The sequence below is a fragment of the Odocoileus virginianus genome, chromosome 25, assembly GCF_023699985.2.
Source record: "Odocoileus virginianus isolate 20LAN1187 ecotype Illinois chromosome 25, Ovbor_1.2, whole genome shotgun sequence".
Lineage (NCBI taxonomy): Eukaryota > Metazoa > Chordata > Mammalia > Artiodactyla > Cervidae > Odocoileus > Odocoileus virginianus.
The window spans coordinates 46838560-46863053 of record NC_069698.1 but is presented as its reverse complement, the minus strand read 5'-3'; the positions used below and the strand labels follow the sequence as shown (position 1 = coordinate 46863053).

At 39.2% G+C, this 24494-nt stretch overlaps 1 protein-coding gene across 7 annotated transcripts in view; it reads left to right on the top strand.

The window, feature by feature from the left end:
* Positions 1-298: 298 nt before the first annotated feature.
* GRIK1 (glutamate ionotropic receptor kainate type subunit 1) overlaps positions 299-24494 on the top strand; it is a 445118-nt gene continuing 420922 nt past the window's right edge. Inside the window, exon 1 of one of the 7 annotated variants that reach the window (XM_070455134.1) lies at positions 299-1661. In XM_070455134.1, the coding sequence (XP_070311235.1) occupies positions 1544-1661 (118 nt within the window). In that variant the 5' untranslated portion in view covers positions 299-1543. The remainder of the gene's footprint in view (positions 1662-24494) is intronic. The other 6 variants (XM_070455131.1, XM_070455133.1, XM_070455128.1 and 3 more) reach the window with 6 other exon arrangements.

Sequence of the window (24494 nt, the reverse complement as noted above, 5' to 3'; positions counted from 1 at the left end):
ATATATATATATATATATATATATATATATGTATGTGTATGTATATATATATGCATGTATATGTATATATATATAGTGCCTGGCACTACATATAAAAGTGAATGAATGCAGCTGAAGTTATGTTAGGTTTCTTTTGTAATCCTTTCCTATAGTAGGTCTATAAACTGTGGACATGTTGTTCAGATGAATTAACTCAGTTTAGGTTAGTTCTCCAAAATCCATACTTTGAGGGGGGAAAAAAAATTGTCTATGAAGGTTAATGCAAAGCTAGCCAACATTTTTATAGAACATTCCTCCACAAAGCTCAAAGGAAATTAAGCCAAAATAATCAAATGCTGATGATTTCCCCAGGGAAGCGTCCTTGTCCTTCCACAGAGAAATAGTCTCCAAACCTACAGTGCTAAAATAGCCTCTCTTCCAGCATTCAAACGTGCCAGTCGAAAGAAAACCAAGACAAGGAACCGCTCTGGAAGCTGCCTTTCCCAGTTCCGCACATGTAAACAGAAGCAATTTACAAGAGATTATCTGGGGTCTGAATAGGAGAGAAGCCACTTTAATCTTCGCCGAAGGTTTCATTTCTCTCCTTCTCTTCCTCCTCCTGCTTTCCGTCCTCTTTGCCAGAGTTAAAATAAGAGCTCTTCTATTCCCCGAAATGCTGGCGCCCGAGATGGCGCTTTTCCATCAAGTGATGGGGAAGAACCTCCTCTCGGAGACCCTCTCACAGGAGCCGGGGGACATTTCCAAGGAGGGCTCCTCGGCCACTCGCGGCCCAGAGCAGAGGTTGCCTCTGCTCTGATCATCAAGTTAAATGTTCTGCCTTCAGGAGGCAATCCTCAATACACTTTCTAGCCTTAGGGCGCAAAGTTGAGGGCGAGGGAGAATGTGCGTGCGTGTGCGCGCGTCGGGGTGTCTGGATGGGTGTATTGGGGCGGGCAGTAAATAAAGGGTGGGGCGAGCGCGGGGAGGCGGGCGGCGAGAACCGAGAAGCCACAGCGTGGCTCGGATCCCAGTTAACCTGCTGGAGCTCCTCCTGCTGAGAGCCCCTGCACCAACTCACCCCGTGCCCTCTCCCCTTCTTCCTCCGTCTTCTTTCTCCTCCCACCCCCCCCCCCCAACCCCGCTTGGTCTCGTGGCACTCTCCACCTGCCCCCCATCCCTGCCGCCACCCCACTTTCTCATCTGACCCGAGGACGAATGAGGGAGACGTTCCGGCGAATTGGGGCAGCAACTTTCCCCGGCTGGTCTCTCGGCTCCGGGAGCGGTTGCGCTCGGCTTCTCCGAGACCCGCGGCCCATGGAGGAGGAGGACGAGGAACGGTGATGGGCTAGCGGCAGAAGCCAGTAGCCCAGAGCGAGCCCAGCGTCGCCCGCCGGCTCCGCCATCCCACGCCGGTTCCCTCGAGCTCTTTCCGCCAGGGGAGCGCGCTGGGTACCACTGCGTTAGCATCCCAGGGAGGATGAGGCAGGGACCCGAGCCCAGCGGGCAGCATCTCCAGGGCGAGCGGCGGCGGCTGAGTCTCGGCATGAATTAAGAAGCCAAGAAGATGGAGCGCCGCACACTCCTCGCCCAGCCCAGGCTGAGGACCAGGGACGCCGGCTGGACGCTTCTCTATTTCCTCGGCTCCGTCCTCCCGCAGACCGCCCCGCAAGTACTCCGGATCGGTGAGTGGACCCCGCGGGGCGGGGGAGCGCTCCAGGTGGCCCGCTCCGGGGACACGGTGTCTCCCCGCGGCCAGCGCGGGCGCCGCGGGGTCCCGGGGCGAGGGAGCGCGCGTCGGTCCGGGGGGCAGGAGCTGGGGGCTGGTGGAGGTCATTGCCCACCCGAGACTCCGGGAAAGAAGAAGCCGCGTCACAGCTTCCTTCCTGGCCGGTACCGGGCTTCCCCGCGAGGTACAGTTGGCAGGTTTCTCTCTCTCTTTTTTTAATCCGGGCTCCGGGAACGCGGGCAAGAGAGCCAGCGATCCAGGTTCGCCTGGACCGGCTCGCTACTCTGAGTGTGTAGGCTGCAACCGGTTGGTTTGAGCCCCGAGATGCGCTTCTCCTCTGCGCCTCGATGGGCATCGCGCTGTCCAGATGCACGCCCGGGGGGTCCTGGCAACCGAGTCTCTGGGTACCCGCGGGATGCCCAGATCTCACGAGTCGACCTGGGGACCAGCAGGAATGCGGGGACTTCCCTGAGTCTGCTCACCCCGATCCTGCAAGTTTCCTTACTTAAGTTGGGTTCTTGCTCGAGGAGTCGCCAAGCCTGGAGGGTTCCGTTCGAGTGGGGCGGAGTTGGGATCTGACTTCTGACTGAGGGTTCAAGGAGTCAGGAGGACCGTCGAGTTAGCGCCGCGAGCCGGCCCCTAAGTTTCCCACCGGCTCCCCAGTTTGCCCCATTTGCCTGCCAGTGTGCACGATCCAGACCCGTCAGGGTGACTCGCTGGAAGACTCTGGACTTCCATCTCAAGGGGGATAAAAGGAGACTGGAAGGCTGAGGATAGGGCCCCCGGGGGCAGCCTGCGGAGGGTGAGATAATCACAGGCGGGGAGAGAACGATCTTTGCTAGTGTGTGGACTCAGGGACCTAAACACACAGTACCCGCCACCAAGGTCTGCTCTGTGAAGGCACGGAGCGATTTCTGAGCGGCTTTTTGGGTTGAAAAAGCCCTGTGACTACTTTAATGCTCTCCTTGGCAGACTAAACCCAATTACTATTCCTTTAATTCCCAGTTAGTCCTTCCCCACCTCCTCCCCCCAGCCCACTGGGCTTCTTAAAGACCCGCTGAAAGCAGAGAGCCACAGGTGAAGTCTTGACACCACGCGGGGCTCCCAGCTTTTCCAGTTTCCCGCTGAGGTCTTCACCTCAGAGGACTTCTAACTTATACCCTTTCCAGGAACTGACGGAACGTGCATGGAACCATCCAGGGGACTCTCTCATAATGCCACTAAAGTGGCTGAAATTGTTCAATAACTTTATTAATTCTGACCTGCAATGAACGCATCTCTTTTCAAAGAGTCAGAACCTAGTTCCTCTCACTGAATATCCCCATTGAAAATTTAAAAAAAAAAAAAAGGAAGTTTACTGTTTTGAAATGTATTTTCTTTAGGCACATGGAATCTGCTTTTCAAGGACAGAAAAGATCTCAAATACTAACTTTTACCACAGGTATCTTTCTCTAAAATATGATAATGCACATTTTAATGGATGATTTAGACTGTTCATTTAAGAAGTCTCATAGGATTCCTCTACAAAAAGTACCACTCATAGCTAAAATATTCTTCAAGTTAGTTATGTTTTAATCTTAAATTTTTTAATCTTTTTTTTCCCCTCTTTTATTTATTTTTTGAGGGGGGATGAAATCAACCCTACACACTCTGGAGTTGTTCACTCCTGTGAACAACGCAGCGTAAACAATGAGTGTGTTACAATTTCCAGTGTTCATTAACTTAATTGGTGTTTTGCATATATTTTATATATCTTAAAAAAGACAAATTTAGACACACTAGAATAAGGTATGCCAGCTAACAGTCCCCCTTCCTGTACAATAAACTTAACATAGAACTTTCCTCTCTTATATCACCCAAATCTAAAGGAATTTCAGGGGGGGATGTGAAAGTATGTTTTAGGACATATCTATTCACAGATCTGATTATTTATTTAAGCTCCAAGCAATCACACTCATCCATTTAAATTAGTTTTCAGAGTTAAAACAACCCAACGTGATTCACCAACCTTAAAATATATGCTACACGATAATGAGATTTTCTTTTTCTAAATGGGAACCAAAATGCATAAAGTAAAATAGCTAGCCCGGTGCTGTTTATGTGCAGGACAAACATCTTACTTCTTCTGGCTCATTTGTGACCTGTGCTGTCATGAACACTACCCTGTAGGCACCTAAGGACCATGCTTACTTTTAAACGCACATCTCAGCACCATGGAAACTAGCTTTAGCTCAGTGGAAACCTGCCTCTCTCCAGTGAGTTTCTTGTGTCAGTCAAGTCCAACAGTGAGTGTGAAATATCAAAGGAGCTGGGGACTGAGCCACTGTGTGTGTGTTGAGAAAAGGAAAGAGAAGAGTGAAAACACATTCTTTTTCACTTCTTATCTTTCCTTCCCCTTTCCAATACCCCACTAATCATCTAACCAGCCAACCCACCAATCAACCAGTCAACAAAAAGCAACACTTGATCATTAACTTGCATTAGTATTACAAGTGTTCCAATAGCTCGAAATATCCCCAAGTAAAACATAGATGTCTGGCACTTTGCACTGTGAGAAAGCACTTGAATCTTGGATGAATTAATTACACATCTACTTTTCTTGCAAGAGTGTCTGCTTAAACTTCAACCATTGAGAAAAAAAGTGAATGAAAAGGATAAAATTTAACAGAAAATTCATGCATCCTAAGAATTAGAGAGGTCTTGAGTATGTATTATGCATGATTTTCATACATATTGTGGATGTCTGTTGAAAAGTTTACAATCTTGCAGCACAATTTATATAAAGGAGGTTCTATAGGGCAAAGAGGTCCTAAGCATTGCTCCTAACTATACTTTAGAGATTCCACAACAGCCAGCATGGAAGAGAAATAATGGCTGGAGGCAGGGAGTTCTCTAGAGCATGCTGGGGTTTTTCCTGTCTTTCTGTCTCATACCCCAGTGTTTGTCAACAGGCAGTTAATCACACACACATGCTTCAGTCACAGACATCTCTATTAGATAGCCAGATAACCAATAGTTAGACCTGGATCTAGGTGACCTAAGTTGATGGCAGCATACCACCAGTAGTGGACAAAAAATAAAGAAAAACAATTCTATATGCATATGTAATTTCTGGGAAAGCTGTATCATATTTCTAATAATGATAGTAACAGGATTAAATTTTTGCATAGTATATTTTAATGTATCATCTCAACATACACAATCACAGAGGTGGTGGTTAAAGCTTAGCATTTAAGAGTTAAGTGTTGGGCCATCAGGCTTTCTGACACATGGTTGCTGTCAGACAGCACAGGCTTGGGTCCCACCTCTAAGACTTACTAGAAATGTGTCTCAGCAAGACATTCTATTTCATAGGTTTTTGTTTGCATCTGAAAAATCAAATTAAAGCAATTGCAACCTCAAAATGTCATTGGTAAAAGTACAGAAAATAAATAAGGGAAGGGATTTAAGCAGTCTATGGATTTATTAGTTGCTTTGTAACTGTTTTTAGTTTTTAAATTTGTTAGATGAACTTTTTCTTTTACTTACTTATTTTTGGCTGTGCTGGGTCTTCACTGCTGCATGAGCTTTTCTCCAGTTGCAGTGTGCGGGCTTCTCATTGTTCTGGCTTCTCTGGTTGTGACTCTTCGGCTTCCCCACACAGGCTCAATAGTTTGTGGTGCATGGGATTAATTGCTCTGCATCATGTGGGATCTTCCCAGATCAGGGATCAAACCCAGGTCTCCTGCGTTGACAGGCAGATTCTTTACCACTGAGCCACCAGGGAAGTCCTTTTGAACTTTTTATTATTATCATTGAAATTTGCTTTCTAAACAGGGACTTAACAGGTAGTGTGGTGTATGTTTATGACATTTAATATTTCTGAGCCCGTATCTCTTTATCTGTGAAACTGTAGTAATGATATCTACTTTTCCTATTTCACAGGGGAGGATCAAATAAACTATGTTTGTTGTTATTTGCAAACAAACCACTATAGAAATACAGTGTATAACTATTATGTAATTAAATATAGTATACATAAATACTGTGGAATACGTGAATAGAATAGAAATTTAAATGGCAATATTATTGTTCAAATGTTTTTATCTCCTTAAGAGAGATCCAGATGTATTTTATTTCAACCTTCAAGTTGACTATAGCATTATTTTTTAAATATTTAATCATAAATATCCCCAAAGTTCAAAGTAACACTGCATATTCATATTTTTGCTGAAGTGTACAAAAGCTCACAACTTTATTCTGCCATCAAAAAAATGAATTATTTTGTCATTTTAATATTCATTCTTCACTCAACAGACAAATATTTATTAAGTGCTTCCTCCCCTGTGAGCTGGGCTTCCCTCGTGGCTCAGAGGGTAAAGAATCCGCCTGCAGTGTGGGAGACCTGGGTTTGATCCCTGGATTGGGAAGATCCCCTGGAGGAGGGCTGGACAACCCACTCCAGTATTCTTGTCTGGAGAATCCCCATGGACAGAGGAGCCTGGTGGGCTACAGTCTGTGGGGTTGCAAAGAGTCAGACACAACTGAGCGACTAAGTACATACCCCTGCGAGCCAGACGCGTGCAGGGCACGCCGCAGTGAACAAAATGCATCTGCCTCCTTGGTTCCTATATTCTAATGGTTTACAATCTATGTCACCATGGAAAATTTTCACAAGGCCTTCAGTGAAGACACTTTTAATGTTTTCATGTCAGATATTATTCTTGGAGAATTCTCCATTCATCTTCTGCCGTCAGTTTATTATATCCATGGCATAGTCCACGTGGAATAAGTCCAAGCCTTCAAATGCATGGAGGACAGAGTGGATTCATGCTGCCAAACCTGGAGCAGAAATCCCTGCCTCTGTTTAGGAAGATCTATTTGGCCCTGAGGTAGATTTCACCCTGAGAAAGCATGCTGATCTCATCATTGACTTTAAAACTTCACTGACCCTGAGAGAAAAATCTGGAGGAGAAGCTATCTGATAGAGGATAAAAAGGAATTCTCTGGATAATGTGAATGTATTTCTGCAAATGAGCAGATCTTTTGCCTTATTATTTTATCTGCATAAATCACCTTTTTCCTTAATATTGATTTTACAGGTGTAGTAGATTTTACAGGTCTGATATTTATATTATGTAAACCTGACTTGCAGTACTTTTCCTTTATGGCTTTTAATCTCCAGTTTTGAGAAGACCAGGACTTTGTGGCTTTGCCTAAGTTCCAGTGCTAGTTAGTAGGAATGCTGGGCTTTGGAGCTAGACATTCCAATCTCAAGTTTCAAGCCTCTTCCATTAAATTATGCTGTATTATAGATGGACTTGTGTGTGTCAGTTACACAACAGTTTAAACTAAGGTGAAGTCAAAATATCTGAGAAATGAACTGTTGCTGTTAGTTATTCAGCAATAACCACATAAAGCAAAGTTAATGTGATTTATATTTGAGTATACTTTAGACATTTATCAAAAAGGAAAGCTGTTATTATCATTGGACTCCCCATAATTTCTTAATAAGAAGGGGTTCAGGAAGATAATCTAGTTGGAGGGGAATCTTGTTGCCTAGTATCTAGCCAACACACTATTTTTAATGAGACTGTACAAGCAATTGAAATGGTTTTCAGGGGAGATTGATAGATAGATACTAGTGGCGGTGAGTTAGTTACCCTATGGCCTCTTAATCCTTTTTTGTTGTTTCACAGATAATTATCCATAGAAAATGTAACATATTTTATCCATATGTTAAAATTTTCCAGAAATTATTTCAGCTCAAAGAAAGAATGGTGGAGAACTACAAGTGGAAGGGAAGACGTATTTCTAACTGCTGTTTTCTAATTGGCCTCAAGAAAATTACTAATGTATTGTGTTAGTTATAGAAGGATACATAATAATAACAAACTCATGGATTTATTGCAAAGAAGAAAAGTGACATCATATGTGAAACGTATGACTTGTGTTAGGGTTAACGCAGACCCCTCCTCAGCTTGATCTTTCTTTTGATTAATGAACAGGGTAGGAGTTTCATACTGAAGAATAATTGATTTGTCTGGTTAAGTAAGCATGGGGAAATGCTCTCCTTTAGAGATTCACGGGGCAGGTTTATATATTAAAGGTGGTTTGTAATTCTGTTTTGTTGTCGTTGTTTAATATGGTGTCTCACACAGTTTAATCATCAGAAGACCCTTACTTAAACCACAGCCATTAAGGTCCTACTGAACCCATGCTGCCCAGAACATATTTAAGGAAACACTGGACATTAAGACCATTGCACTGTCAGTAAATACATCAAAACTCATGTGACCACACATCCTACTGCTTCTTCAGTCTTACCCAAATTCTGCCCACTCCCTACTTCAGAATGTCTTTTTTAAAAGCTTTAAGAATAGATTTTAAATGTTTAGGTTGTTCTGTATTATGAAGAAAACATTTTTAAAAACCACATTGACTATCCTGAAGGTATATCATTTTTATTAGCTTAAAATGTGATATGGGGCCATTTTCCTGTTTTTGGTTTTACTAGGCTTACTTTTTTAACATTGTTTTAAATGGAAAAAATATATCAGTTTTATAATATATTTTCTAAGAATATAATTTGTAGTAAGTTAAAGTTCTTTTTATATTTAAACTTCAAATTATATATTTTTTAAATGTGTATTTGATGTTTTCAGTGATAAATTTTCATAGAGAAATGCAAACATTTAAATAAAAAGGAATGTACACCAGCTACATGGACTAAATAAGTTTCTCATCTTGATTTTCCACTGAGATCAAGTTGTCATATCAAACTGGAAAAACCTAAACTCTCATTACATTAACATTCTAATATTAGTAATTGCAAGTCAAATGAAAAGCTCAGATTTATCCTGAAGGGGAAAAAGTAAAGGGGTAAAAATATGCTATTTTGTATTTATGTAACTTGTAAGCTACTAAAAAATAAAAATCCCTGTGTGACTTGGGTGATATTTCACTCTCTTTTTTGTTCTTTTTCAAAAGTTAAAGGTTTTTAAAATGTAATTTTGTACAATGTTATGTTAACATATTTATTAAATACAAGATAAGATTAGTTACAAGGTGTACTTAAGAAACAATAACATTGACTAAATTAAGAGTAAATTCCTATTAACCACAAAACAATCTCACAAAAATACCATACAGCAGTAAAAGCACTTTCTTTTAACCTCTAAATTATTTTGCTATATTATTAGGTGCCTTAGTTGGCTGAATACCTTTGAAAGACTTGCCTATCTTACCTCATTTGATAAATTGCTAGTTAACTGCTATCCTGATCAGGGAAAAACAAAACACAAAATAAAATAACATATAAAAGCCTATTAACACTGAAATTTTGACTGAATAATGTTTCAAAGGAACTCACCAATGTATACTTTATACTAGAATTTATTTTTATTTAATAGAAATCTAGTGATTAATTATTACTCTTGTCATCAGCTGTCAATTTGGAGACTGGCAGTTCACTACCACTTATTTTTCTTAAAATACGCAAAATGAAAACTATATTAAAATGCATTATTTGTTTCACTGAGCAAGTTGAAGATTATAAACTACATTAGGGTGAAACATGTATTTGATTGATTAAAACTCAACTCACAAACAGGTTGGTATTCACATACTATGTTTTTTAGCTCTGTCAGCTGAGAAGGCCTGTAAACAATGACACTCTGGTAGCAATAAACAGAACTGGTACCCAGGCATCCTTGTAGATATGGACAGTTTTGGGGCTGAAGTAAAAATATACAAGATGGTCATGGAGTATCTTGTAATACCAGAAAAATAAGTGGTCCAAAAATCCCACTGATGGGAGTGTGTTAAAGGCACACAGGCATCAAGTACTGGGCTCCCAAGATCAAAAATGGAATAATTTGAGCAAAAATTTTTTAAAGTAGTATGGGGTTATAACCAAAGTATAAAACAAATGACCTTGAGTTCATACTGATATAAATAAATGATTAAAATAAAAAATGAAGAAGAGACATATCTCTGAAACAAATGAGCCAAGTGATCAAGATCAGTGTTACCATCATATTGATAGTATCTACCTTTGATGTGATAAGGCAAATGGCACTTTTCTTATCTGGGGTTCATCTCCAAAATTCAGATCCCCACTCTAAACATGAGAAAAACGTCAGATCAATAGCAATAGAAGGCATTCTACAAAATACATGGCCAATACTTGCCAACACTTTCAAGGTCATGATAAACAAAATCTGAGAAATTATCACAAGAGAAGTCTAAGGAGACGTGATAAATAAATGTGATTGGATGTTCTGAATGAGATCCTGGAAGGAAAAAAGGATATTAGGTGAAAACGAAGGACATTGGATAAAAATGCATACTATTGTAATTAATAATAGTGTATCAATACTGTTGCATTAATTTTAAATGCACCATACTCGTATAAAGTTGTGAATAATAGGAAAAACTAGATGTGGAGTATGTAAGAATTTCTCTGAATGTAAGTCTAAAACTGTTCTAAAAAATAAATGCATAAAATCTATTAAAAAGAAAACAAACCAAACCCTCAACCCTTATCGGGATCTCTTCTGCTATAACTGTTCCTACCTACTCTGTAGTACATAAAAGTCTATAACTAATTGCATCAAGGAAAATAGAAAACCTATTGTCAATTCCGGTTTTCTAGAGTATCACTAAAATAAATACAACAGCATATACTATCAGAAAAATCATTAAGGAAATAAACTTTATATAAAAATTGCTATTGATAAAATGTGGTAATTATATTTCTTCTTTAGAATTCTGCTATGGGTTTATAGAAAATCAGACATTAGCTGCTTCTATCTATTAGCATCTATCTAGGTTTTCAGCAATTATATACTTTTTGTACTTAATTAAACAAAATTTAGCTTTGAATATTGATTCAAGCATTGTGACATACTCTGCTAGAGGCTTTAAGTATGGATGTCTTAGAATGAATGCTCATAGCAAACCATTTGCACGGTTCCTTTTCTTCACAAAATGGTCTAAATATGTTTTTAAAAATCAATACTTAATTCCCAGGGCCAGTAGAATACTTTCTCATTCAAATTGAGGAAAGGATGGTAAAAATCAAATGTTTTCATTCTTTTTCATTGTGAAGACTCAATTACAACTTTTAAAGCTGTTCTTTTATAAAAATTTAAACCTCTAAACTGTTGGATTGCATACTTTGGGGAACCATAAACAGAAGTTGCATTCTGATGACCTGCCTATGTTTATACTGTATAAGATGTTACTGTATTTCATTTCCTAAAAACAGACTAGTCAGAGAGCTCTATCTTTTGAGTCTATAGGGCGATATTCATTTACCTTTTAAATTCTGAGCAGTGTGTGTTTCTTTTCATTCAGGATATATTTGAACTCCAAGCTGTTTTTTATACAAGCTACCGAATTGGTAAGAACCTTTATAAATGATTGTAAATCGACTAAATCAACAGGAAGGAATGGTTAAGAAAGGCATAGTTAAAACTCAAGAAAGAAGGATCTATTAAATGCAGTCCTTATGGTAAAATGTAGGTCTTAAAATGAAAACTGCTTAGGAAGTAGTGTATGATTTTACATACCTTGGATTGAGAATGTTTATATTTCATCCTTGCTTATCGATAAGAACTAAAAGAATTAAGGTGGAAAAAGAAAGTCCATTTGTTTTGTGAATACGGTGAGTTACAGGTGAATTTTTTCTTTCATTTAGATTCCTATTACTCCTCCTTGCCTAATTTAAAAATGACTGGTTAAGGTCACCATCCTGTGCATTCTAGATTATTCTAGCAGTCCTTTGCATGCAGTTTGGCAGAGTGTGAAGCACAGTGAAATGAGAATATTTCCAGTTCTGGTGACTGTTAGCTTAGCCATGTCTCCTAGCCTTTAAAAGCTCATTTCCATGGTTGAGGAAGCTGGTGGTAAACCAGGTACATGGGCACAATGGTTAACCACGTCCTCATCCTCAAGTCCCTCTGGAGTGTTGGTTCTGCTTTACTGTCATTGGTTTGAACTGAGTAACCACATGAGGATACACAACGTCTTTGTGCTTCACATTTACAGCCACGGCATCACAAGTGTGGAACTTTCTTCATTTCCCTGAAATTAAGCTTGACTAGGCACATAAGCCCCTGTATCCATGAGGACCACATCAAGGTTTCACTTTCCATTTAAAATGCAAATTTCAAGAGCTTTCCTTTCTTCCTTCTCTCTGCATAGACCGAAGACCCCTCCCTGTCCTTCAGGGAGACAAATTTGCTGTTGTTCATCCAAGACATCCACTGTGATGTGATGGTTCTGTCTGAACCCAGGTATTGACCTCTAACTCCAGGCATCCTCTGCCCACAGCCACAACCGAAAGCCCACGTGGTTCACTTTCACCCTTTGAGACGCAGCGTTCTCTGTCTGCTTTCTGAAATGGGCTGCTTAGCCAGCACCTCATTAAGGAGAAATCCATGGTTCACACAGCAGCAATCAGCCTCAAGTTATCTCCAGGCCCCAATTATTATCTCAGGCCCTTTCTGTTCGAGTACACAGTGCCTCCGTCTCCATTCATTTATGTACCTTGAACAGCAAAGCATGCAGATTGTACTTGCAGAAAACACAGCTCTATGTGGGTCTAGGCCCTCCCCAGATCCCAGGGGCTCTCCTGACCACCTGTCTCAACGTGAGGTTTCCATACTGCAAAGAGGGGAAACAGATCTAGATTCTTAGAGTGCACACATTTATCTGAACTCTAATGTTGAAGCTTTAAACACTAGGGTGACTTTTTAAAATATGTTTAAACTATGATTTGAAACTATCTTTAAAACTATGTTTAAACTACATTTTAAAACTATGTTTAAACTATATTTTATAACTGTTTCAAAAATTAAGATAACAAAAGAAGCAACAATAGAAGCAAACTTCATACATTTCAGTTTTCTGAAAAAAAAGAAAGTCTAGGTTTTTAAGGCCTCTCTAATTATTATATGATATGTGTTATATCATAATTATATAGTTAGTATATGTTATATGTATTGCATATATATGCCCACACATTATCACATATGTTATATATATTACTATATATAATATACATATAGTCATGTATAAATGCCTTAGTTCACTTCAGTCACTCAGTCGTGTCCGACTCTTTGGGACCCCATGAATCGCAGCACACCAGGCCTCCCTGTCCATCACCAACTTCCGGAGTTTACTCAAACTCATGTCCATCGAGTCGGTGATGCCATCCAGCCATCTCATCCTCTGTCGTCCCCTTCTCCTCCTGCCCCCAGTCCCTCCCAGCATCAGGGTCTTTTCAAATGAGTCAACTCTTTGCCTCGGGTGGCCAACATACTGGAGTTTCAGCTTCAGCATCAGTCCTTCCAATGAACACCCAGGACTGATCTCCTTTAGGATGGACTGGGTGGATCTCCTTGCAGTCCAAGGGACTCTCAAGAGTCTTCTCCAACACCACAGCTCAAAAGTATAAATGCCTAAATATATAATAAAATTCCAGTTTATGTTTTTCTCTATGCTTTGTTTATTCGACCTGGAGAAGTATCATGTATGAAGCTAATTATTGCATTTCAAAATAACTTGGAAAGGGTAATGGTGATGTGCTTAGTCGCTCAGTCGTGTCTGACTCTTTGTGACCCCATGGACTGTAGCCTGCCAGGCTCCTCTGTTCAGGGGCATTCTCCAGGCAAGAATACTAGAGTGGGTTGCATACCCTCCTCCAAGGGGTCTTCCCATCCAAGGATGAACCCAGGTCTCCTGCAATGCAGGCGAATTCTTTACCATCTAAGTCACCAGGGAAGCCCAAGATTACTGGTGTGGATAACATATCCCTTCTTCAGGGGAACATCCCAGCCCAGGAATTGAACCAGGGTTTCCTGCATTTCAGGGGATTCTTTACCAACTGAGCTACCAGGAAAGTCCCAGGGGTGATAAAAACCCTGTTTATGACTGGTGGTGGTGGGAGATGGAGAGAAAAGTAGGGGGGTGCATAGGGATCACGACCATGACAAATGTCCTTAGGCTACAAGGGCTTTGGAAACATCTGTTCAGTGACCTATGGGAATATCTCTATTGGTCAGATTGAACATCAAGATTTAATGACATCAGGGTGGTGCTAGTGGTAAAGAATCTGCCTGCCAATTCAGGAGATACAAGAGACTTGGGTTTGGTCCCTGAGTCGGGAAGCTTTCCTGCAGTAGGAAATGGCAACCCATTCCAGTATTCTTGCCTGAAAATTCCCATGGAAAGAGAAGCCTGGCAGGCTACAGCCACGGGGTCGCAAAGAGTTGGACAGCACTGAGTACAGGGCCCAATTAATAGGATATTAGTGCTGATAATGCTTTTGCTACATCTGTGGATCATTGTCAGAAAAGAATCCATATTAAGATGCAAAATAAATATCTTAAGGAAGAAAGTGATTTAGTAGGAAACACCACAAAATGTAAAGAATTGGTTATTACTAGGTTAATATAAGCAGCATCCGCATCCAGGACTGCTACATAGCCAAAAGGTAAGCAGAAATCAGACCCAAAAGTCGCTTTCAACAGGCTATAAAAAGCATATAAATATAAAAGTATTTTTCATGTGACATATATACAAATAAAATTCATATACATACATGTATAAATAAATTTAAAATAATAGTACTTAAGACAAGGGAGAGACTTCAAAGACCGTAACATCCAACTTTCTCATTTGGTAAAAGAGAGCATTGAGATCCCAGAAATAAAAGCAGCCCAGCCTGAATCTCAATATTTTTGTTGCAACTTTGTTTTTCTCATTCAACTCATTTGAGATTTGTTAAAAATCCATGCTTAAATGAATGAGGTATTGTAATCAACCAGTAAAATCCATAGAAGTTCCAGAAGGGTCGCAGAACTATCAGTGTGGTTTCTTTAAATCTGGATGCTCTGAGAAGTTATGTTTTGAGACGTGTATCAAAGGAGAAGGTAGGCCAGAGAAATGGAGGTGAAGTATACAGTCCAGGTGTGATAACTACTGAAAGAGTAAAATCCAGAGAAAGTCTGACATGTGGGAAAAATATCAACAGAGAAATCTTAACAAAAAGCTGTTAAATGTACATATCTTTAGATTTTTTTCTCCCAACTTTGTGTAATCTAAGCATTTCTGGTCAACTTGTCTTACATTTATTTGAGTTACAGGAGAGTCTTCATATCTGATAAGACTCTTACAAAAAAAAAACTAGAAAGAACAATTACAAATGAGTGAGCTCTAGCATAAAAATTTAGAATAATTAACATTATTACTAACATTATTGAAAGTTGAAAATGTTAGTCGCTCAGTCATGTCCACCTCTTTGTGACCCCATGGACTATAGCCCACAAGGCTCCTCTGTCCATGGAATTTTCCAGGCATGAATAGTGAAGTGGGTAGCCATTCCCTTCTCTAGGGGATCTTCCCGACCCAAGGATCGAACTCAGGTCTCCTGCATTGCAGGCAGATTCTTTACCATCTGAGCCACCAGGGAAGTGCTAGTATGATTTGCTGCTTTAAGTGAACATTAGCCTTTGGTTAGGTTTAATGCATGCACATACGAGGGATGACTGTCTAGGGTAATATCGATTGCTGACTTTTTGAGAATATCATGAAAAATCAGAAAGGCAGGCTATGGTGTGGAACTTTGAGATTCATCTTCCCAGCTCTATATCAGATATCAGAAAGGGAGGTGGAATGAGCAATTAACGCAATGCTTATAAAAAACAAATTCGTGAAACAATTCCTGGAGAGGATATTAAAATAAATTTGCTGTACTATTCCTGAGATCTAGACTGCCTTTTGTTTCATATAAAGTAATCTTTCACATTGACTTCTGGATTCTGAGAGTAGCATTTGACCTTTTCTTTTCCTTTCAGAGGATAAAGTTTTAATTTATGTTTTTTCACACTTCCCATTGTTTGCTTATTCATTTGTTCATTCTCATATTTATAGCTTGTCTTATAAAATTATTTCAGAGGCTTACAGAAATGCACATATTATAACCTGATAAAAATACAATAATGAAGAGGAGGTAAAGCTGAAATAAACTAAAGCAGGGAAATGTCCTTGAGAAGATGCCAAAACTGGCCCAGAATGCTTTATCTGAGCTTTCTTGTAGCAGTAGTAAGAAGGGAAACAAGACAAGTCACAAAGTCCCAGAGTACAGTAGCTTAGACAAATTAAAGGGTTTTGCATTACAAACATGAAAGAAATATATCCTATGATCTTAATAAAGGGAATGATATCATGTTGTTGATACCTTTCTCATGAGGAAATAGTGCATTCCATTCATTTGTTTGTTATAAAGAGCTCAGTATAGCTCCATGACCAGACACTAAATAATAACAAAAATAATTCTGTGAAATATCCTGCTTTGGAAATTTCAAGTAGTGTGGTTTGATCCAAGATGGAAATTTGTAATATCAGGGGAATGGATGGATGGACTGCGTATCACTTCACAATTATTCATTACTATTGATCTTTAAATCTGAGCTTTATTGGAAGGTGAGTAGCAGGGATAGCAGATTGTGGCCAAGTATGTGTTTCTGGTGAAAAGCAGATCATATATATCAGAAGGTATGGATGAGACCCTTCTATGAAATTAAGAAACCTAAACAAGATACCTCCTTGAATAGAAGACCAAAACAGCTGGACCAAAGTTTTGTTCAGAAAACCCTTTTGAGTTTATCGCATTGAATTACAATGTATTTGTCTTCACTGGAGGACAAGGCTGCAAACATCATCAAGCATTGATTGGAGTTACGAAAAGGAAAAAAAAATAGGAGTAAGGAAGGAAACATAAATCTCTTTGAGACATCAAATGTAAATAATGTGTTTTTTCAGGCTAATAGAAATTGTACACACACTGACCTCCTATACAGTCATCCATAAGCCAATAATATATCCAGTATTATCTGTCCACCAAGATGATTGGGGTTTCAGAGCAGTTGATCTTAGCCCCCTTTTATTTTTCTCACAGCAAACATAGAATAAAACTTGTTGTCTCATGAGGTCACTGGTTCATGACAATATACATACCTACATACATATATATATATATATTCAGAAAATAATTTACCAATTTTTGGAATATCTTGTTTTCTTATATTTTGTTTTGGAGTATCTTGTTTCTTAGATTTTCTTAGATTCTGTTGTGCTCTTTGTTATTTTTGGTTTTAATTAGAATCTGCTTGGCCTTTACTGGTCACGAATAAAGTTTACATGTTTCGTTTCCTCTCTGAACCTTTCAAATACTCCTTTATAATTCTAATCATCTTTTCCTAGAGAAGCCTGTTTCATGATATAGGACCATTGTTTCTACAAGGGTGAAAAGAAACAACTTCAAATCTTGTTTTTCAGTCTGTGTCCTGAAAGTCAAATTTGTCCAAATTTCTTTAGATTCTATTTGCTGAAGCACTGTGATGATTTTCAAATTTAAAAACAAGCAAGTAAAACCTGAAACATTGTCTGGTTTTGGCTTCAGGTTTTGATCTTTCTCTGTGACTCTTGTAGAAAACTTTAAATTTTAAAAATTTCTCACCTTTTTCTCTGGGAGAAAGGAAACACTCATTAAAACCTCATGATATATTTTATTTCTAAACCAATACTACTATACTTTGAGCTGCATAATAATTTGATAAAACTAAAGATTCCTGTCACTTCTGTAAAATGACAAGGTGAGCTACAAATTGAGTTAATGGTAACTTCCTTCTATTTCACATGTTTATCATTGCCAAAGTTTTGTTTTTTGCAATCATTACCTAGTTTCCTCTCCATCAAATATTAATGTGAATGCAATACATACAAAATTACACAGAAGTAGAATTTCCCCATTACAGATGTCTAAGAAAAGCTAGAAACTGGCATTTCTACTGAAAAGTAATATGCAGGAATGGATGGGGGAACTTCTTCAGGGCCTTTGAAAGAGAAAAAATGTCACATTGTGTATCCATTTATGACCATTTAAATTAGCATTACACTTTATAAATCTGCAGACAGCAGAGGTCATAGTTGAAGGGAACTGTTAGAAAGTTACAGGTGGAAAGACCCATTCACACACACAAATTAACACACCCAAATGGCACAGAATACTGCAAATCAGAAACACATAAAGTCTGGCGAAATAGCCAAAAAGTGGTCACTTTCTGGCTAGTATGAATTTGGGGAAACCATTTTATATCCTGCAGTCTGGTCTTACATACCAAACCCTAACATTTAAGATTTTTTCTTATTAAACATTTTTTTCAATCCTTTCTACATATTATCGCCAAAAGTTACTCAGCAAGGAGATTCATTTAGGGACATGCACACATAGGACACAAAAATCACAATTAAGTAAAAAAGGAATAAGGAATATAGCAGCAAAGGTGATGGGCTTGCATCTTAGGTTATTTGTTTGCTTTTTTAAACAAAGAGCTGTTTCTACCTATTTTAAAGAATAATTTAAGGAAATATAACTTTTAACATGGAGGCATGAAGAAAATTGGCTTAAAGGGGAAGAAAATGAAAACACATGTATTTGAGTTGGTCTTAATACATATTTTCAATATTGTCTCTAAGACTGCTTCCCCTGGTATTCATAGGATCCATGCAACATCATTAAAGACAGAACCATTTCTGTATAATGACAGCCTAAGTGTATATTAAATTATCCATAGAGGATCCTGCTGTGATTTATGTCGGAGAGTGTTTTGCCTATGTTCTCCTCTAGGAGTTTTATAGTTTCTGGTCTTACATTTAGATCTTTAATCCATTTTGAGTTTATTTTTGTGTATGGTGTTACAAAGTGTTCTAGTTTCATTCTTTTACAGGTGGTTGACCAGTTTTCCCAGCACCACTTGTTAAAGAGGTTGTCTTTTTTCCATTGTATATCCTTGCCTCCTTTGTCGAAGATAAGGTGACCATGGGTTCGTGGATTTATCTCTGGGCTTTCTATTCTGTTCCATTGATCTATATTTCTGTCTTTGTGCCACAAAAGCAAAAATAAACAAATGGGACCTAATGAAACTTAAAAGCTTTTGCACAACAAAGGAAACTACAAGCATGGTGAAAAGACAGCCCTCAGATTGGGAGAAAATAATAGCAAACGAAGCAACAGATAAAGGATTAATCTCAAAAATATACAAACAACTCCTCCAGCTCAACTCCAGAAAAATAAATGACCCAATCAAAAAATGGGCCAAAGAACTCAACAGACATTTCTCCAAGGAAGACATACGGATGGCTAACAAACACATGAAAAGATGCTCAACATCACTCATCATCAGAGAAATGCAAATCAAAATCACAATGAGGTACCATTACACGCCAGTCAGGATGGCTGCTATCCAAAAGTCTACAAGCAATAAATGCTGGAGAGGGTGTGGAGAAAAGGGAACCCTCTTACACCGTTGGTGGGAATGCAAATTAGTACAGCCACTATGGAAAACAGTGTGGAGATTTCTTAAAAAGCTGGAAATAGAACTGCCATATGACCCAGCAATCCCACTTCTGGGCATACACACTGAGGAAACCAGATCTGAAAGAGACATGTGCACCCCAATGTTCATCACAACACTGTTTATAATAGCCAGGACATGGAAGCAACCTAGATGCCCATCAGCAGACGAATGGATGAGGAAGCTGTGGTACATATACACCATGGAATATTACTCAGCCATTAAAAAGAATTCATTGGAATCAGTTCTAATGGATGAAACTGGAGCCCATTATACAGAGTGAAGTAAGCCAGAAAGATAAAGACCATTACAGTATACTAACACATATATATGGAATTTAGAAAGATGGTAACGATAACCCTATATGCAAAACAGAAAAAGAGGCTCAGATGTATAGAACAGACTTGTGGACTCTGGGAGAAGGCGAGGGTGGGATGTTTCAAGAGAACAGCATTGAAACATGTATATTATCTAGGGTGAAACAGATCACCAGCCCAGGTTGGGTGCATGAGACAAGTGCTCGGGCCTGGTGTACTGGGAAGACCCAGAGGGATCGGGTGGAGAGGGAGGTGGGAGGGGGGATCGGGATGGGGAATACATGTAAATCCATGGCTAATTCATTCAATGTATGACAAAAACCACTGCAATGATGTAAAGTAATTAGCCTCCAACTAATAAAAATAAATGGAAAAAAATTTTTTTAAAAAATTTTTAAAAATAAATAAATAAATTATCCAGTGATACGAAGAACACTAGAAGGGTATGCTTGTTGTTCGGTCAGGAAGTCACCTCCAACTCTTTGCAGTCTCATGGACTGCTGCACACTAGACTCTTCTGTCCTCCACTATCTCCTGGAGTTTGCTTAAACTCATGTCCATTGAGTTGATGATGCCATCCACCCATCTCATCCTCTGCCACCCCCTTCTCTTTTTACCTTTAATCTTTCCCAGCATCAGCAGACACTTTTCCAGTGAGCCACCTCTTCAATCAGGTGGCCAAAGTATTGGAGCTGCAGCTTCAGCAACAGTCCTTTCAATAAAGAAGGGTTGATTTCTCCCAGGATTAACTGGTTTGATCTCCTTGCTGTCCAAGGGCCTTGCAAGAATCTTCTCCCACCTCAATTTGAAAGCATCCATTCTTTGGCACTTAGCCAAAGATAAACATTTGTAAAATAATAATTGTGAACTCGATGCTATTCAATCACAGACATTATTTTTCCCACAGTATTTGGCATGTGTTGAAGAAATAAATATATAAGAAACTTATTTCAAAATTAAAACATGTTAGTGGTTTTATCAATTCATCCTAAAATTTAAATATTATTTTTTGGACACAAATTGTATGAAATATGTTTATATACCATACGTTTATTGTTACTCCAAAGTAGAAGGTAGTTATTCCTAATATAACCATTTTGTTGATGTGGAAATTGAGGCCAGATTTCATGCTCAAAGTCAAGTCAATAGAGAAATAGTTTTGTACTTAACTCAATAAGGGAAAATAACTTTTGTGAGTATATTGCTGAATTTATTGCTAGCATCATCTATATTTGTATAATTGCCCGTTTCCTTCATCTGCTTTTATGTTCAGAACAATAGTGTCACCCAGCAAGACTAGTGTATCATCAAAAGAAAAGGTAATAAATCCACTTATTTTCAAAATTAATCTTAGCCTACTGTAGGGTAATAAGCATCGGGTATCAGAAGAAATACAAGACCATGTTGTGAGTAATAGTTAATTTAAAATTCTCAATTTGCCACAATCTGATTTCTCTTAGAACTTTGCCTCATTCTATTTTGCAGGCTTTTCCTGTATATTAATTTGCATGACTGTATTAAAGTGAGTTTCTGTCCAAAGAAACCAAACCAAATCCAACAGTCTTAATTAAAAGCGTAGGGAACCTGAGTGAAATTTTAGATATGAGAAGTCTGACCTATGCTGGCCTATTATTTCTTGATTTATTTGATTTATAAGGACTCAATTTTTACTTGAAAACCCCTAGGGAGTGATTACAGATTAAGATATTTTTGAATCTGGAAAATAAAACCATTAAGAATGGCAGTAATTTGAATGAATAATGCTCTTAGTGGGCCATGCAATGAGGACTAACTTGCCAACCATTCTTTTTGATTGTGAAGTGTATTGGAAAAACTACATACTAGTATTTCAATAGCCCTTTTCCATCATGTGGATATATTTGTTTGAATCTTTCAGGTTTTTCCTCCACAACCGTAATATTCAAAGTCCTGGGTAGGATTTGTGTTCCCCAGGAGGTATTTGGCTATGTCTGGAGACATTTTTGCTTTTACTTCAACTTAGCGGGAGGGTACCTGCTACTGGCATTTCGTGGGTAGAAGTCAGGAATGTTGCTTCACATTCTATAATACAGAGAATAGCTCCCCACAACAAAAACTAACCAGCCCAGAAATATCAACAATACTGAGGCTGAACAGTTCTAAAATGGAGATTGGAACACATTTCTACTAGAGGCTTTGGAAATCTTATTTCAGAAAAAAATAAATAAAACATTCAATCACACATTCTCAGATACGATAAGCAGAGGCTACATACCATGGTCGTATTTTGCAATGAATCAGGGACTTAGCTTTTGATAACGCTTCCCTTGGCCACCATCTGTGTGCCACTTCTGAGGACATGTCCATCTGAGACACAAGCAGACCCCGCAGTCATTTCTCAAACTGTGTTCAGTCACTGAGTCGTGTCCGACTCTGCAAACCCATGGACTGCAGCACGCCAGGCTTCCCTATCCTCCACTGTCTCCGGAGTTTGCCCAAACTCATGTCCAGTGATTCAGTGACATCGTCCAATCATCTCAGTCTCTACTGCCCCCCACTCGGTGACTCTCCAGGCAGGCCACTGGGTACAGACATTCGTGACTACAACAGACGATCTGTCTTCACGGGGCTTGCAGTGTAGAAAAGGCGTATGGACACAAATACAGTGATCACAAAAGTAAATATTTAACCGTAAAGAGGAAATATTATGAAGGAGAGGGTCATGGTTTATGAGATCATTTAATGGGAGAAACTGACAAGGTTTAAGAAGATCCAGGAAAATTTCCTGAGAGTAAAAAAAAAATTATATATATATGTGTGTGTGTGTGTGTATATATATATATGTATGTATGTATGTATGTATGTGTGTATGTATGTATACAGAGAGCAAGAGACAGTTTAAATCTGTACGATAAGTGTTGATGAGGACAAAAGAGTATTCTAAGCAGGGGGACAGCATATGGGGAAGTGCAAGTTTGGAAAGCAGTGTGACAATTTAGCTCTTTTACCACTACTTTTTGTTTGGCTGGGTGTGTGTAATAATACCTTTCCAGTAACCCTTTTCAGATAGTTGGAAAAATAAGAATATTCTTAAGTTAAAATTACAATGCATAACCAGTTATATAACCAATAGCTGTCTCCCCCAAAGATAAAATTTAAATCTGCTCTTTGATGACATAGAGAAATGAAGTAGAATGTTCTGATCATCCTCAGAGGGACTCTGAACCAAAGAATAGAGGAGGGAATTTCTGCCTCATCAAAACTCATAAGAAAAAAAAAAATACACACACACACACACCCCTTTCTCTTTGCCTAAATCTTTGTTAACTCTCATCTTATTCTGCCTCTGGGAGAATTCTCTTATCTCTGCAATATTTTTATCCCATTCCCCACCTCCATCTTTGGTCAAAGAACACAAGGAATCAAAGAATTTTAGATCCAAGAAGGTTCTCACTTTTATGTTTTTATGAATTAAGCCAACTGAGGCACAGAGAGATCAGTGTTTAATGTGCATGCCTGCATGCCAAGTCACTTCAGTCGTGTCCAGCTGTTTGCAACCCCATAGGCTGTAGCCCGCCAGGCTCCCCTTGTTCATGGGGGGTCTCCAGGCAAGAATACTGGAGTGGGTTGCCATGCCCTCCTCCAGGGGATCTTCCCAACCCAGGGGCTGAACCTGGGTCTCTTACATCTCCTGCATTGGCAGGCGTGTTCTTTTCCACTAGCGCCACCTGCTAAGTGTACTGCCCTGAAGCACTTTGGTCCTGCTGAAGTGTGACAGTCTTAGCACTCTGAACCTTTGCAGAACACTACATAGGGTTACACATCTTATGTTTAACAACAGAACAGAAGCCATTTAAGAGTATAGTTTAAGAGTTAGTCAAGTAGAAGTTTGTTAAATTCAATCTACACAGTGAAATCAGGTAGACAGCAAGCACTGTATTCTGGAAAACTCTTGATTCTCCCATAAGCTGTTGAGACAGGGCTGGCTGCCTTTGCTCAGTGAGGAATTAAGACAAAGAGGACCCAGAATATACATTTTGTATTCCCATGCTCAAGAAGGCATAGCACATCCTGAGTGTGCTGAGTGTGTCCTTATGGAATACTGTAAGATTTGCCCCTACTTATAGATTGCTGTGCTATTTCTTGAAGAAAGCCTAGACTACGTCCTCTGTGTGCCTATAGACTAACCTTCCAAGACTGATGGTCACATTTCCTCCAATCGGAGACCATCTTCACCAAAGGCTATGATGGATAATTTCTGTTTGCTTCTGCAGATCCACTCTTTATCATTCACTGATCACCTTTGAACTTTAGGAGTTGGATCAAAGATTCTCTTGCCTTCTGACTTACTGTTGCTTTTGGCTAATGGAAAGTACCATCAGGTGGAAAGACAGGAACAGAATGTGACTTAAATTTTGTCTCCTAGACTCCCTCCCTGCTGGTTCGCTGCGAACCGTCAGCGCCTAAGTCCCTCCTCCACCCGTCTCAGCTCATTTTGGGAGTCTCTCTCCTAAAGGCCTGAGCATCTCAGTGTCCCACCCCCTTACCCCTTCAGTCCTAGGGTTGGTAGACTGGTCATGACCTACAGCTCTTGATAAACCCTAGGAGTTAACTTCCTATCCCATACCTTTCTCTTAACTTGCCACATGTTTATAAAAAGCACCTTCATTAAATACTCTTCCACCACATCCTATGAGAGTGCCATATGCAACTGGGCTAGGATAGGACAATGAAACCATAAGGATACAATAGAGGTGCCATTTAATATGTATATCAGACATTTTCTATTTATACACAACCATTCCAGCTAGGTTTTCCTTGAAATGTCATTTTAATAATATGATATATGCATTGCTTCCTGACATTTATTTGCTTAATTTCAGTCAGTTTCCAGGACAAGTTCACTTTAATAAATATGTTTGGTAAATAAACATTGACACCCCTCCCTGGCATGATTATGTGCTATGAAGGATGTCAGAAAAATGTGACTTTGTTTTTACCTTCAAGTACTTTCAACTTAAATAGAAGAGATGTAACATGCATTGGTGAATATGAAGTGACAGAAGAGGCTGATTATTAACATTTTTT